Source organism: Giraffa tippelskirchi, chromosome 4 (assembly GCF_054371585.1).
Source record: "Giraffa tippelskirchi isolate mGirTip1 chromosome 4, T2T-mGirTip1v1.2.pri, whole genome shotgun sequence".
NCBI lineage: Eukaryota > Metazoa > Chordata > Mammalia > Artiodactyla > Giraffidae > Giraffa > Giraffa tippelskirchi.
In genome coordinates, this window is record NC_137278.1 from 107,585,610 (window position 1) to 107,602,192 (window position 16,583).

At 38.4% G+C, this 16,583-nt stretch overlaps 1 protein-coding gene across 6 annotated transcripts in view; it reads left to right on the plus strand.

Moving 5' to 3' along the window:
• The window catches only part of GLIPR1L2 (GLIPR1 like 2), a 46,407-nt gene extending 30,675 nt beyond the window's left edge, over positions 1 to 15,732 (plus strand). The window contains exons 4-7 of one of the 6 annotated variants that reach the window (XM_081596450.1): positions 1,191 to 1,276; positions 8,181 to 8,207; positions 8,290 to 8,438; positions 8,541 to 8,735. In XM_081596450.1, the coding sequence (XP_081452576.1) occupies positions 1,191 to 1,276; positions 8,181 to 8,207; positions 8,290 to 8,438; positions 8,541 to 8,678 (400 nt within the window). In that variant the 3' untranslated portion in view covers positions 8,679 to 8,735. Of the gene's footprint in view, positions 1 to 1,190; positions 5,447 to 8,180; positions 8,208 to 8,289; positions 8,454 to 8,540; positions 8,738 to 15,475 lie in introns of those variants that run through there. The other 5 variants (XM_081596454.1, XM_081596453.1, XM_081596455.1 and 2 more) reach the window with 5 other exon arrangements.
• The last annotated feature ends 851 nt before the right edge of the window (positions 15,733 to 16,583 follow it).

Sequence of the window (16,583 nt, forward strand, 5' to 3'; positions counted from 1 at the left end):
AAAGAACTAAACAGACATTTCTCCAAAGAAGACATACAGATGGCTAACAAACACATGAAAAGATGCTCAACGTCACTCATTATTAGAGAAATGCAAATCGAAACCACAATGAGGTACCATTTCACACCAGTCAGAATGGCTGCTATCCAAAAGTCTACAAGCAATAAATGCTGGAGAGGGTGTGGAGAAAAGGGAACCCTCTTACACTGTTGGTGGGAATGCAAACTAGTACAGCCACTATGGAGAACAGTGTGGAGAGTCCTTAAAAAACTGGAAATAGAACTGCCATATGACCCAGCAATCCCACTGCTGGGCATACACACAGAGGAAACCAGAATTGAAAGAGACAAGTGTACCCCAATGTTCATCACAGCACTGTTTACAATAGCCAGGACATGGAAGCAACCTAGATGTCCATCAGCAGACGAATGGATAAGGAAGCTGTGGTACATATACACAATGGAATATTACTCAGCCATTAAAAAAATACATTTGAACCAGTTCTATTGAGATGGATGAAACTGGAGCCCATTATACAGAGTGAAGTAAGCCAGAAAGAAAAACACCAATACAGTGTACTAATGCATATATATGGAATTTGAAAGATGGTAACGATAACCCTATAAGCGAGACAGAATAAGAGACACAGATGCATAGAACAGTCTTATGGACTCTGAGGGAGAAGGTGAGGGTGGGACGTTCTGGGACAATAGCATTGAAACATGTATATTATCATATGTGAAACAGAACGCCATTCCATGTTCGATGCATGAGACAAATGCTCAGGGCTGGGGCAATGGGATGACCCAGAGGGATGGGATGGGGAGGGAGGTGGGAGGGGGGTCCAGGAAGGGGAACACATGTAAACCCATGGCTGATTCATGTCAATGTATGGCAAAAACCACTACAATATTGTAAAGTAATTAGCCCCCAACTAACATAAATAAATTTATTTTTTAAAAAAATTTAAATTACAACACTTTGTTTAAGAGTCACTGGAATTAGTTTCAGAAGAGACTATTTCTAGGGAGAAAAAGAGGGAAGATTACATATCCAATTTAAGTACTTTCTTGAGTCCGTTTTTTAAATGAAATCACCTTTATAAATTAACTAAACATCCAGTAACCATATTATTTAGATAGCATGAAACTTGAGACTTTTTCTAATAAGATGTTTCTGCTTTTTTGTAGAGGAGGTCTGTCAAGAAGGCCTTATCAACGAGGATTAATGTGTTCTCGGTGTGACGGCTATGACAGATGCACAGATTTTTTATGCAGTAAGATAAAGAAAATAACTGAAACATGAAAAAAATCCCATAATGCATTGGATGACAAGAAAATGAAGTGGTCAACACTAGTCTTTCATTGTCATGTTAATATTGTTCCTTAGATCAGAAAGGTATTGTTGTATTATCAAAGGTGGTATCAAACAGTATTTTCTTTAGGTTTTTTTAAACTGCACAGCCTTTTCTGCCCTCTCTAACTCTTATTCCTGCCCCTAAGGACATACTAGAATATCTGAAAGAAGGAATGAGAACTAACAGTTGTACTCTGAAGAAAATCTTTGCCTTTAATTCCTGAAATCGCAGCCTGTTTGAGAATGACTGCTCTAAAGAATAGGGTATTCTAAAACATTTATAAAAAAGAGAAAAGAAGTAAAATAGCAAATGGTTAATATAATAGCCTTTTATTTTTGTTTTTCCCCCAAAATATTCAGAAGATAAAACTAGAAAATGTTTTATTAATAAATTTTTCTTTTCATTTTTCTAAATATGAGAGCATATAACCCAATATGCTTATAGGAATATGCTAGGGAGTAAATTCAGACAGGGGCATATTATGCTTTTGTGTTAAAGAAACTAGTGAACAATTTCATTATAATGCCTCTGCTGGGGTGATCCACTGTAACATTTCTTCCCTTGCTTCATCTGAATCAAGATGCAAAACCGCATTGCTCTTCCTCTTCCCTTTTTGTTTCTCTTCCTGGAAACATCCAGACCTGAAACCGCTGGGTAGGTCAGAAAGAGACAGGCATCCACACAGAGGGAGACACGTTAGCACCTAAGCAAGAAGACAAGGAATTCATCCCTAGAGGTCTGGTCTGGAACTGTGTGGGAGCCCAGGCAGAATGGGGAGAAGATTCACGTCTAGGGCTGACCTGAAGACAGGTATTAAAAAGGAAGCAGCTAAGGGGGCCTCCATATTTGAGGGCAATCTCCTCACACTAGGTATCAGAGTCCAAACTAGGTGAGGAAGCTTTTAATGTTGGGGGAGGTGGCTTGGCATGGGAGGGGTCAGAGCCCTAGTGGGATAAGAAAGGAATCCATATGTTGGAGAAGCCCAAAGCTAACTTTCAGAGTCTGAGCAGGGTGGGAGAGGGATCCAAGTAGAGGATCAGCCTGTCGGTTGCCAGATTAAATGCTGGGCATCCAGAGGAGGAGGGAGAGAGATGGACTGGGTGTTTGAAGTTGGTAGATGGAAGCTATACATTTAAAATGGATTAACAACAAGGTCCCAATGTATAGCACAGGAAACTATATTGAATATCCTGTGATAAACCATAATGGAAAAGAATATAAAAAATAATTTATATATGTGTTTAACTGAGACACTTTGCTGTACCACAGAGATTGGCGCAACGTTTAAAATCAACTGCACGTCAATTAAAAAAATTTGAAATGCTAGGCATCCAGTTAAATTTGAATTTCAGAAAAACAAAAAGTATTTTTAGTATAAATATATCCCAGATATTACATAGGCTATAATTATACTAAAATATGTCTGTTGTTTTCTGAAATTTGAATATAACTAGGCATCCTATATTTTTATTTGCTGAATCTGGCAACTTTACCACCCCGATGTTGAGTATCAGAGTCCAAGCAAGAAGAGGGAGTAGAAGCAGTGATGAGAGATTAGAAGCATACTGTAAAGTGAAGGTGAAAGTCTCTCAGTCGTGTCTAACTCTTTGCGACCCCATATGGACTGTAGCCTGTCAGACTCTTCTGTCCATGGAATTCTCCAGGCCAGAATATTGGAGTGGGTAGCCGTTCCCTTCTCCAGGGGATCTTCCCAACCCCAGAATCAAACCCAGGTCTCCCACATTGCACTCGGATTCTTTACCATCTGAGCTACCAGGGAAGCCCAGAAGTGTATTGGAGGATAGATCAAATAAGCAAATAGATTAAGGATAAGGGAGCTGGTTTTCTCACTGTCAGAGGATGGCATATGAGTATGTAAAGGAACAAAACAAGCTCAAATCTTTTGGTGATGATTTGGAATTAGAGGTACTGGAACTTAAGAGTTTCAATAAATATAAATAAATATAGATGTAAATATTTGTATATGTATGTATCAACATACATTTATTCCCTAGCTCTGAGACAGCCTTGGAACAGCGTCCTCTCAGCCCTAAAGCAATGGCGGCTTCCCAGGGGGCGCTAGTGGTAAGGAACCCCGCCTGCCAATGCAGGAGACGCAAGAGATGCGAGTTTGATCCCTGGGTTGGGAAGATCCACCGGAGAAGGGCGTGGCAACCCACTCCAGTATTCTTGCCTGAAGAATTCCATGGATAGAAGAGCCTGGTGGGCTACAGTCTATGGGGTTGCAAAGAGTCGGACACAACTGAGCGATGCAATGAGCACAATAGTATTCAGACCTTGGTTTCTAAATTCCAGGCAGCACTAAAGGGAGCCACGGCTCTCTGGAGAAAGGTCAAATTCCAGAGCTGGGGCAGGAGAAACTTGAAATAAACCCAAAACATCTTTTTCTACCTGAAAGCAAGGAAGTGCTCAAAGAATGGTGGAGACACGTAACATAAAGGACACAGAAGCCATCCTAAAGGGCTTTTACTGGTCAAACCTGGGACAATTTGAGCACCAAAATAATGATAATAGTAGTCAATTATAACTCACTGGATAAAACAGGATACTATAATTCATACTGATATAAATTAATAAGTGAATAAATTAAAAGTTGTATGAGAAACAGTTTATTTGCATAGTTCGGAAGTACCTCCTCATAGAAGTACTTCGTTAGGGGTAAAGACTAACTTCACAGTGGAGGAGCCTGGCAGACACAACCTAACAAAATGATCAACGTGAATATCACCAGCAACAGGAAGTATCAAAAACAAAGCCCTGCACCACCTAAGAGAATTCAATGAGGAGAGCATGTCATCACTTGTGTGGTGTTCCTACCAAAGATGCATAACCTAATCCAGCCACAAGGAAGCACCAAATAAATCAAAACCCAGATTTGTTTAAAAACTGAGAATAGATATTTAAAGAAATAACTAAAAACTTCAGAAATAGAAATTCTTGAATGTGCATACTATAAAATGTAAATTGGTATAGCCACTATGGAAAATAATATGGAAGTTCCTCCAAAATTAAAAATACAACTAATGTGTGTGTGTGTGTGTGTACACATGCACACTCAGTCATGTCTGACTCTTTGTGACCCCATGGACTATAGCCTGCCAGTCTCCGCTGTCCGTGGAATTTTCTAGGCAAGAATAGTAGAGTAGGTTACATTTCCTACTCCAGAGGCTTTTCCCAACCCAGGGATCAAACGCGCATCTCATGCATGTCCTGTATTGGCAGGCAGATTCTTTACCACTGCACCACCTAGGAAGCAACTACATATGACCCAGCGATTCCGCTTGTAGGTATTTATCCAAAGAAAACTAAAACACTAATTCGAAAAGATAAATACACTGCCATGTTTACTGCAGCATTATTTATTCTAGTCAAGATATGAAAACAACCTCAGTGTCCATTAGTGAATAAATGGATAAAGAAAATGTGATATATATGCACAATGCAATATTATTTATCCATGAAAAAGAAGGAAATCTTGCCATATGTGACAATATGAGTCAACTCTGAGGACATTATGCTAAATGATATAAGTCAGAGAAAGACAAATACCATATGAACTCACCTGTATGTGGAATTAAAAACAAACAAAAAAACCAAGCTTATAGATATGAACAGATTAGTGATTGCCAGAGGCAAGTGAATGAAATGGATGAAGGGGGTCAAAAGTACAAAATTCCACCTCCACTTATAAATAAGTCATAAGGATGTAATAATGAACATCATGGTGACTAAAGTTTATAATACTGTATGACATATTTGAAAGTTGCTAAGAGAGTATATATTAAAATTTCTCAAGAAAAAAAGATTTTGTAACTATGTATACTGATGAATGTAAACTGGACTTCTGTGGTGATCATGTCACAAAATATGCAAATGTCAAATTATTATGTTGTGTGTTGTAACTAAAATAATAATTTATGTCACTTATACTTCAATTTTAAATAAAATAAAAACCTTGTAAAGAAAAAAGGTATATACTACGTGCCAGAAAAAGTGACAGAAAGTAGTCACCATCTGGACATTGCCTAGTAAGAAGAAAAAAGAATCCTTTAAGCATCTAAGCAAAAATGTAAAATCATTTATTAGAGAGTTTAACAGTCAAACTCTTTTTTGAAGAAAAGAGAAAAAATAGCCACTCTAAGTATTCTGACAATACAGTGTTCAGAGTGAGAAATATGCTGTAAACTAAGGTAGTGAAGATCAGAGAAGGTGCCACGAAAAAGCAGAGGAAAACAGCTAAAATGTCAGGGAAGCAGACACTGAAGACCTCTTAGCCTGGGACACCAAAATAGGTGCTTCTCAAAAGCTTACCAGAAAATTACTGCAATTCTCAATAATCTTTGAGAAAGCTCCCACAAACTGTCTCGGTGTTCAGCAGCAAAACAAAAATTTCTCATTCTACCGAAGAGGTTAACTGTGAATCTCAAATCCATTTAGGTCTCTGGCCAGCAGCCACTTCTGAAGAATAATGGTCTCTGCTTCTTTCAAACAGTCCAAATTTCTCTAGCAGTCCTGTCTTTGGCAAACTCAAACCTGAAGCTTCTGGGCTTTTCCAGTGGCTTAGCAGCAAAGAATCTGCCAGCAGTGCAGAAGATGCGGTTGGGAAGATCCCATGGAGGAGGAAATGGCAACCCACTCCAGTATTCCTGCTGGGAAAATCTCATGGACAGAGAAGCCTGGTGGGCTGCAGTCCATGGGTTGCAAAGAGTCAGACACAACTGATAGACTTGTGTGTTAGTAATGCCATACTGGCAACTGACAATCCTGCAGAGAGGAGAAAAATCCAGAGCAGCCTCAAACTTCTCTACAATAACAGTAAAACCTAAGGTCAGTGGAGTGATGCCTACATTGTCCTTAATACAAGTGTCAACCAAGAACTTGTATAGAGCCCAAACTTTCATGTATAAGCAAATAGACATATACTGTGGGAACATGCGGTAACTTGTGGTATATAGTTCTCATAAGCACTTCTTCAATAAACTACTAGAGAATGACTTTCACCAAAAAAGATAAATGGTAAAGCAAAACACTGCACTGATAGAACTATCCTCAAGCACTGAATCTTAATTGATAGACAAAGATTAAAACAAACCAGAAGGTTGTAATTATAAAACAAACTGTATGGGTAATAAAAATCTGGTGATATACAAATAATATAATTCATAAAACTTGGGAAAAGAAGAGGGAGGTAGAAAAAAATGTGCTTAATTTCATCATCTTTTATAGCCAGGGGTCAAAACATATTGTTTACAGCTGATAACTCAAACAATAGCGATGTTAGTAAATGTATTTAAATCAAGTACAAAAGTAAAAGAAGAATGTAATCAATGAAAATTAGTGATGAGAACTAAAGATACAAAGAAATGTACTGATTGCATCATTGCTCAAAGTAAGCAATAAATAAATACACATACACCAAAGGGCTTCCCTCATAGCTCAGTTAGTAAAGAATCCGCCTGCAATGCAGGAGACCCTGGTTCGATTCCTGGGTCAGAAAGATCCCATGGAGAAGGGATAGGCTACCCACTCCAGTATTCTTGGGCTTCTCTTGTGGCTCAGCTGGTAAAGAATCTGCCCGCAATGCGGGATGCCTGGGTTCAATCCCTGGGTTGGGAAGATCCTCTGGAAAAGGGAAAGGCTACCCATTCCCATATTCTGGCCTGGAGAATTCCATGGACTGTATAGTCTACGGGGTCGCAAAGAGTCGAACACGACTGAGCGGCTTTGGCTTTCACTTTCACACAAAAGGAAGTAGAGAAAATACATACAGACTGTACTGTAAAAGATTTTTTTGTATTTTGGCCACACTGTGTAGCCTGTGAGATCTTACATGCTACCCTGCCAGGGATTGAACCTTCAGCCCCCGCAGTGTAAAGCGCAGAGTCTTAACCACTGGACTGCGAGGGAAGTCCCAGGAAAAGATTTTCTAAAATAGAAATTATTTCATAAAATACGAAGTAATAAATAATACCAAACACAGAAGGCTAAAATAGCTTCAGAAATCCAACAGATAACTTCAGTTCATCTCCAAGGTGCCTGAGGAGTGATTTCTAAATTTTCCTCTAAGATTTGCATCATTACAAGAAAAAGCCCTAGTTGACATTGAGGTATCTATGGGTGAAACTGCATTTATCCTTCCAGTCTTCTTCCTAGTGGAATCTGGGAGTGATTGTTTGAAATTCTCTGCCCAAATGAGCAAAGGAAAGGAAATTTATTTCCTGAAACTCATTGTGATAGCATTGGGATAGATAGCAAAAACAAGGAGTTCCAGGCTCCATAGTTAACCTTGCCATCTATGAGATGAAGAGCAACCGAAAGCTTCTGAAAATAAGAATTAAATGAGGAAAATGAATAGATTCAGAGGACTAATTTTGAATAATCTTGGGGGGTGTGGGGAGAAGAGAGATTAAAAATAAGCTTTCTAACACAATATTAAATTAACTGTACTTCATTTTTTAAAAAGGATGTTATGGAATTCTAGAATGTTGAAGCTGGAACAATCTTTGGAAAGCAGAAGTGAAGTGGTTTATATAAGTTGACAGGATGATTAAGAAACAGAATAAGTACTGGAATCCATACCTCTTCTTCCTATACCTCCATACTTTCTCTAGCAGACCAGGAGAATCTCCTGAAAGAAATTGTACCTTACAATTGGCTACTGGTTGAAGGGGGGACATCAAAAGTGAGGGTATCGTACCTGAAAACTAGAAGAATAACATTATTATTGTTGGGAAAAGTATCTTATATTCTAAAAAAGAAGAAATTTTATGTAATTCTTTGTGAACTTTCTTTTTCTTTCTAGGCAATGCAGATCGTGACCAAGCCATATGTATGTATTGTTGTCCTTTGTTTCTTGAACGATTTAACTACTTCATGTGAAATCCAGTTTTCAATTACTTCTTTATTTACAGATTACCGATATTGGTATCCAAGATGGGAAGTACCCCGGCCAATTGTGTGTGATCCAGTGTGTTTATTGGTTTTATTTCTGAGAATGCTGTGTTTTTCACTGAGTGCCACAATTGTCTTGATAATACAGTCTCATTTTCCAAATATCTTAGTGGAAGAAGAGATGGTTTTCACCCCTGTGGAAACTGAGTCAACAAAAGAGGGGGGAAAGATAAAGAAGGAGAAAGAGAAGAGAGTGGAGGAGGAGGAGGAGGAGGAAGAAGAGGAGGAAGAGGAGGAGGGAGAGGAGGGGGAAGAGGAGGGGGGAGAGGAGGGGGAAGAGGAGGGGGAAGAGGAGGGGGAAGAGGACAGGGAAGAAAAGGAAGAGGAGGAGGAGGAAGGGGAGGGATAAGATTTACCACTGTCATAGGATAAAACTGTAATATAAAAAAAGACAAAAAATAAAAAACACTGGGAAAAAACCCACTGAGCTTTAACAAAAAATGATATGTACAAACCACTACTGTAATACCTTTTATTCCCTTCTCTTTCCCATATTTATTGAAAAAATTTAAATTTGAAAAACAAACAAGAAAACATGTATTTTGTAATAAGCACTATAAACCAAGTTCTTCCACACTAAGAACAAATAAAGACGTGATGACAGAAATACTAAAAAAAGATTTGATCAGTCTAATTAATCTTAAACTTTCACTGTATTATTCTGATAAAGGATGAAATTTCTACTTTATAAATATGTTTATCTCTGTATTTTAAATATTTTTTAAATGGGTTAAAAATTTTCTCAAGTATTAAATTATACATGTAATGTGCTTAGGACCATTCCAAGTTAAGGACAACTGTTTGATAACTTTCGATTTTGTTGTTTCTATCATTCCTATCATAATTGTTACTCATGGTAGTGATGATGGTGGTGATACTTTCCATGTGTTATCAAGACTTCTAATACCATTATTTATCTTTGTATCATATGTGATTAGAATGGTTTAAGTGGTATTTGTACATGCTGTTAGCAGACAAATTTACTATTTCTACTTCATGCTCAGTATTTCAAAAGCTTTACTGTAATTCTTTACTAGACTATATAATTTGTTGACACCAAGGGCTAATAAATGTCAAAAATTTAATTAGTTGTAACAGAGCAATCTGGCTGCCTCCAAATTTATGTTATAATATAAAATAAATTTTTATAATAGTTATCTACTTATTATATATAGTAAAAGTTCACAAGTTAGTAATATAAATTACTTACCACTTGTAGTACTAATAAATGAACTGAATAAAAATACCTAACATAAGCAAAATATATCAAATGGTGTAAACTTTTTATTTATTAACTACTATATTAAAAGTGAAAGTGAAAGTCTCTCAGTCGTGTCTGACTCTTTGTGACCCCACAGACTATACAGTCCATGAAATTCTCCAGGCCAGGATACTGGAGTGGGTAGCCTTTCCCTTCTCCAGGGGATCTTCCCAACCCAGGGATCAAACCCAGGTATACCACACTGCAGGCAGATTCTTTACCAGCTGAGCCACAAGGGAAGCCCATTATATTAAAAGCCTGTTCTTAGATGAGACTTGAGAATTATACAAAAGAGCAGTGAATTATCCTCTTGTATTTGATAGTTTCTGCTTTTTCGCTTACTTCTTTTCACTTGCTTTGTTTTGTTATATAAGAATTCAGCATTTTATATACATAATTTATATATATTATAATATATAATAAGTTATATACAATTATGTATATTTATATGTTTATATATAATTTTATATATATGTATAATTTCCATAAAGTCAGCATCTTTTCTACCCAGCCTCCTGAGAAAAAGCCTGAGGTAGAAAAAAGAACTGGTTCTCCACAGTGATTTTCAGTTCAGTTCAGTTCAGTCGCTCAGTCGTGTCCAACTCTTTGCGACACCATGGACTGTAGCATGCCAGGCCTCCCTGTCCACCACCAACTCCCAGAGATTACTTAAACTCATGTCCATCGAGTCAGTGATGCCATCCAACTATCTCATCCTCTGTCGTTCCCTTCTCCTCCCACCGTCAATCTTTCCCAGCATCAGGGTCTTTTCCAATGAGTCAGCTCTTCCCATCAGGTGGCCAAAGTATTGGAGCTTCAGCATCAGTCCTTCCAATGAATATTCAGGAATGACTTCCTTTGGGACTGACTGGTTGGATCTCCTTGCAGTCCAAGGGACTCTCAAAAGTCTTCACCAACACCACAGTTCAAAAGCATCAATTCTTTGGCGCCCAGCTTTCTTCATAGTCCAAATCTGACATTCATACATGACTACTAGAAAAACCATAGCTTTGACTAGATGGGCCTTTGTTGGCAAAGTAATGCCTCTGCTTTTTAATATGCCGTCTAGGTTGGTCATAGCTTTTCTTCCAAGGAGCAAGCATCTTTTAATTTCATGGGTGCAGTCACCATCTGCAGTGATTTTGGAGCCCAAAAAAATAAAGTCTGTCCCTGTTTCCACTATTTCCCCATCTATTTGCCATGAAGTAATGGGACCAGATGCCATGATCTTAATTTTCTGAATGTTGAGTTTTAAGCCAACTTTTTCACTTTTCTCTCTCACTTTCATCAAGAGGCTCTTTAGTTCCTCTTCACTTTCTGTCACAAGGATGTTGTCATCTGTGTATCTGAGATTTTTGATATTTCTTCCGGCAATCTTTATTCCAGCTGGTGCTTCATCCAGCCCAGCATTTCACATGATGTCCTCTGTATATAAGTTAAATAAGCAAGGTGGCAATATACAGCCTTGACGAACTCCTTTCCCAATTTGGAACCAGTCTGTTGTTCTATGTCCAGTTCTAGCTGTTGTTTCTTGACCTGTATACAGATTTGTCAGGAGGCAGGTAAGGTGGTCTGGTATTCCTATCTCTTGAAGAATTTTCCACAGTTTGTTGTGATCCACGCAGTCAAAGGCTTTGGCATAGTCAATAAAGCAAAAGTAGACGTTTTTCTGGAACTTTCTTTTTCAATGATCCAACAGATGTTAGCAATTTGATCTCTAGCTCCTATGCCTTTTCTAAATCCAGCTTGAACATCTGGAAGTTCGCAGTTCGTGTACTGTTGAAGCATAGCTTGGAGAATTTTGAGCATTACTTCTCTGGTGTGTGAGACAAGTGCAATTGTGCAGTAGTTTGAACATTCTTTGGCATTGCAATTTTTTTAGGATTTGAGTGAAAACTGATCTTTCCCAGTCCTGTGGTCACTGTGGAGTTTTCTAAATTTGCTGGCATACTGAGTGCTGCACTTGCCCACAGTAGATATAATGGTCGTCTGAATTAAATTTGCCCATTCCAGTCCATTTTAGTTCACTTATTTCTAAAATATCGTTCATTCTTGCCATCTCCTGTTTGACCACTTCCAATTTACCTTTATTCATGGACCTAACATTCCAGGTTCCTGTGCAATATTGTTCTTTACAGCATCAGATTTTACTTACATCACCAGTCACATCCACAACTGGGCATTGTTTTCAGTTTGTCTCTTCATTCTGATGGCTTATGGTGAATGGCGTTGGATTCATGATCTCCGAAGAAGAAGATTTAGCTTTGGGACCAGGGACCAGGGACCAGTCTTGGTCACTGAGGAGCTTTTGTGTAGCAGAGTTTTATTAAAGTATGAAAGGGACAGAGAACGCTTCTGACACAGACATCAGAAGGGGCACAGGGAGTGCCCCCCTTCTTAGTCTAAGCAAGGGAGTTATATACTTTTTAAATTGGTTATTACAACAAATCAAAAATCTCAAGGTTGTAAAAATTTTACCAAACCCACTCCCACAATTTCTTCACTTCACTTCGAGACCACTTTTTGGGCTTCCCTGGTGGCTCAGCTGGTAAAGAATCTGCCTGCAATGAGGGAGACTTGAGTTCGAGTTCTGGGTTGGTAAGATCCCCTGGGGAAGGGAAAGGTTACCCACTCCAGTATTCTGGCCTGGAGAATTCCATGGACTGTATAGTCCATGGGGTCACAAAAAGTGGGACATGACTGAGTGACCATCACTTCGCTTCATATCACTCCCACAATTTACATTTTAAGGAAACAGGATTAAAACTTAACAATAGAAAGATCTTACCAGACCACTCCCATAATATACATTCTAAAATATCAGGATTAGTCAGAAGGTTTTCAGGAAGGAGAAACTGTCCTTTAGCAGGATACATTGTTGTTATATAATCCCTAGTGCAGAGTTTAAACTGAGTTGTTTGTTGTATCAGTTCCAGGCTTAAAGAAAAAGACGTTTTGTGTGACTAAGACTAAGGAATTTAGAGACAAAAAAAAAAGATGTCCTTTTCTCCTCTTTGAGAACTCCAGACCCCTATCTCCTCTTCAAGAGCCCCAGACCCCCCTCTCTCCTCCTTGGGGACCCTCGGCTTCGTATCAATCTGCCTAGGAATTGACTCTCTCAATTCTTTCTGGAATTATTTCTCCATTCTTCTCCAGTAGCATATTGGGCACCTACCAATCTGGAGAGTTCATCTTTCAGTGTCATATCTTTTTGCCTTTTCATACTATTCATGGGGTTCTCAAGGTAAGAATACTGAAGCAGTTTGCCATTCCCTTCTCCAGTGGACCACAGTGATTTTATTTATTATTATTATCTTATATTTATGGGCCATTTCATAGTTACCAAAGTGCCTTACATAATTATTTAATACTCAAAGCCACTCTCTATAGTTGGTGCTGCTTCTACTTTTAAACTGAGAAAACTGCATTTGCGAAGTGGTTCATTCTAGGACTGAGAACAAATTGATTTCTGAACATTCTGATGCATTCATAAGTAAACATTTTTCAATAGATACCATGTTCTATGCCCACTGTGACAAACCTGATATGTATCTGTATATGTAACTTCCACTCTTCTACATCTACTCTTCAATATATTCTCTGGTGATTTCATGGAGTATGATTGCTGTAGGTCAGGGGTTCTTAACTGGGGGCAATTTTGCCACCTCGCCATCCATGACATTTGACAATGTCTAGAAACATTTTTGATTGGTACAACCAGGAAGGTGCTGCTGGTATCTATGGTTAGAGGTCAGAAATGCTGCTGAATATCAGAAAGTGCACAGGCAGCCCTCACAACAAAGAATTATCTGGTCCAAAATGTGAACAGTGTCATTTTGTTATTGTGATTCTGTCTCCCTAGTTTGAGTGATGGTCCACTGACCACAGCTGGGTCCAGGCAGACATTTGAGGCAGGTCCTCATTGCTGGCTAAAATTTTAGTATAGGAGGCTCTGAGGCTATATAGCATACCACATGGAAAGAAAGATGAAGTCCAAACAGAGAGAAGCAGGGAAAGACTGTTGTCTCTGGTTCCTAGTTTCATCCCACTGTTTCACGTGAACCATTTGTTTCATCTTTTCAGAATATATCCTAATTCCATTCTGTAGATTTTTCTATTTTATTAGGTTATTTCTAATTCAATTTCTCTAACCGATTCAACTGAAGGACATTCTTACTACAAAGTTATTTTAATTAAGATTATCTTTATTTGAAATAGCATGAACAAAAACTCAATCCATAGATGGTCTTCATATCTTCATGTGGTCAAAGGAATAGGTTCATCTTAAGTAGTATTTCCCATATCTTTGTTTTTTGCCCTCTTAGAACCACACAGCCTATGTACTTAGGATGCTTGTTTTTATTTTTAATATGCAAGCCACAGGTGAACTTCAGCTAGCTCAAGGGATTATTAGTATGACTCCCAGAGATGTGTGGGGAAATTACCCTTGTTCTGTTTCCATGACACTGAGGTTAGGAATGTACTTTAACCAGATATTCTAGCATAAATAGGCTGGGGTGATGGATGAGCATTTGATTCCTTATTAAAGCACTGTGTATTCCATTCAGCACTATAAAACTAAAAATACAGAAATGCTCCTGACCCTGGTAAGGTCGTCTCCAGCAAGTGTCTATACTGCATTACACGCAGGTACACCCCAGTATATGATGAGGCCAGAAGCAGATAGACTTCTAGTCCTTCTGTTGTTTATATTTTAACCTCTGTAATCACACATCTGCTGGTGAGGCTTAGCACTAAGAAGATTGCACTCTTTGGTCCTGGAGAATGTTGCTGTTCTCTGCCATATATCTGAAAATTCTTTTGTGTCCTTTACGTGAGTAAAAACTGTTTGATGTTCTCAAGTGCTTGTGCCTTGTTTATCTGTCAGTCCATTTACATTGTTATTATAGCAGTTGTGCAGAGTGGCAGCCAATGGAAATGACACAAAGACTTCATATCCATATGGATATATTTCTGTAGGGAAAACTTTCAGATAATAAAGGGGACAGAGATGATATTGTGATACCAAGTTAGTTTTCTATTTGCCCTTGATTTGACTAAGGGCTTGAAAAAGAGTGTGAAAGAATCAGTACACTTAGTCAATAAATATTGACAAAATGTTAGTGATCCAATGCTATCTTGAGTCCTCCACTTAAATGGCAGTAGGAGGTCACATGAACTTGAAGGTAAGTGATATCAGTGAGTTTACTGTTGGCTGTTGAAAACATAATTCCATGCAGTAAACTTGCTCTCATAAAATTGAATTCAGTAGTTCATCTATACTAGTATTTACATTATCGAAACCTATTAAATACTTGGGTTTCCCTGATGGCTCAGGGGTAAAGAATCTGCCTGCAATGCAGGAGATATGGGTTCAATCCCTGGGTCGGGAAGCTCCCCTGAAGAAGGGGAGAAGAACTCCAGTATTCTTGCCTGAGAAATCCCATCGACAGAGGACCCTGGAAATCCCTGAGCCAGAGGCTACAGCCCACGAGGTCGCAAAAGAGTCAGACACGACTTAGCAACTAAACAACAATAATTGAAATGTATGCCAAGTTCCTGAATACAATGGTGAAGATCTGAAAGTGGCTTACATTATGTAAATAACTACATTTTTCACATAAAACAAGATAGCATTACTTTTGTAATGGTTTCTAAGTCCTATATAAAAAGTATAGTCTTGGCATAACAGGGTGCTATGATGATTGGTTTAGAAGCCATGAATCAGATTAAAAACAAAGCTGATTTTTTATGAAAATAGAGACGTAATGAAGAAAAAAACAGTAAAACGGGAGCCCATGAAGAGGTTCTGTTTCTAAATCTTGGTCAAGAGTGAGAATTGCTGAAGCTTTTTGAACATGGACAATCTAAACTTATATTTTCAGAAAATAGCTGGGAATTCTGTTATCGCAACTCAAGGGAGAAAAAATCCTGACTCACTTTGGATCAACAGTGGCACGGCAGACCATTAGTGGACCTTGTGAAACACAGTATACTCCAAGAGAATGGTTCTCAGGCCCATCCTGTTTTCCCAATGGAGAGACTAGTCTTACTGCCTGATAATACCCTTCTTGGGAAAGAAGTCTCAATGTACTATGGGTTCTTGTCTCATATTAATAAAGTGTATCTAAATACTTTTTAATGGCTGCAAAAATGTCCACTGTGTGAATGCTCTCTACATTACCTGCCTCCTTTTATTGGATGTTTGTGTTCTTTCTGACACATTACATGGATAACAGTGGCTATTGGTGTCCCTGCTCAAAGAGTTTCCCTACTACTTGAGTTCAGTTCTAACTTGATGGGGACATGAGAGAAAGCTCTTCCTTTTTGCCCCACCTCCACATAAGTCCCATTAAGAAGGGATAACAAAGTCTAGTACTGTCAAGTGTAAGATTTCTACAAGTGACCAGTTGATAGGAGAAGAGAGCAGATCCTAAATCCCTTCTGCTTGGCTCACTGGTCTCCTCTGGACCTTTCTCCAGCTCTGTTTCATTTTGATTTGAAATTTATGCACTTGAAAATGCTGAATTTAAAAAGTTAAATAGATTTCTTTATACCATAGGAATTCTCTGAGAATTTAATAGACTAAATGTGAATTAGGAATCTTTGAAGCGTGTGTAGAATATGAAGAGTTTTTCCACCCTTCTTACCATCAGGTACTTTCTCACACATTTTCTTCTCTGTTTTCAAGAAAACATAGTTTGGTAAAAATGCTGCCATATATTAAATTCTTATAAACACTTGCAATTCTTTGGACTCTTTATTTTATTCCTGATCTGTCTAGTTAGGTTATTGGTAAGAAATGGATTATACTGAGATGATGGTTAACTTTATGTGTCAACTTCTCTGGGCTAAGGGATGCCCACATAGCAGGTGAAACATTATTTCTGGGTGTTTCTGTGAGGGTTGGAGGAGGAAATGGCAACCCACTCCAGTATTCTTGTCTGGAAAATTCCATGGACAGAGGAGCCTGGCTGACTATAGTCCATGGGG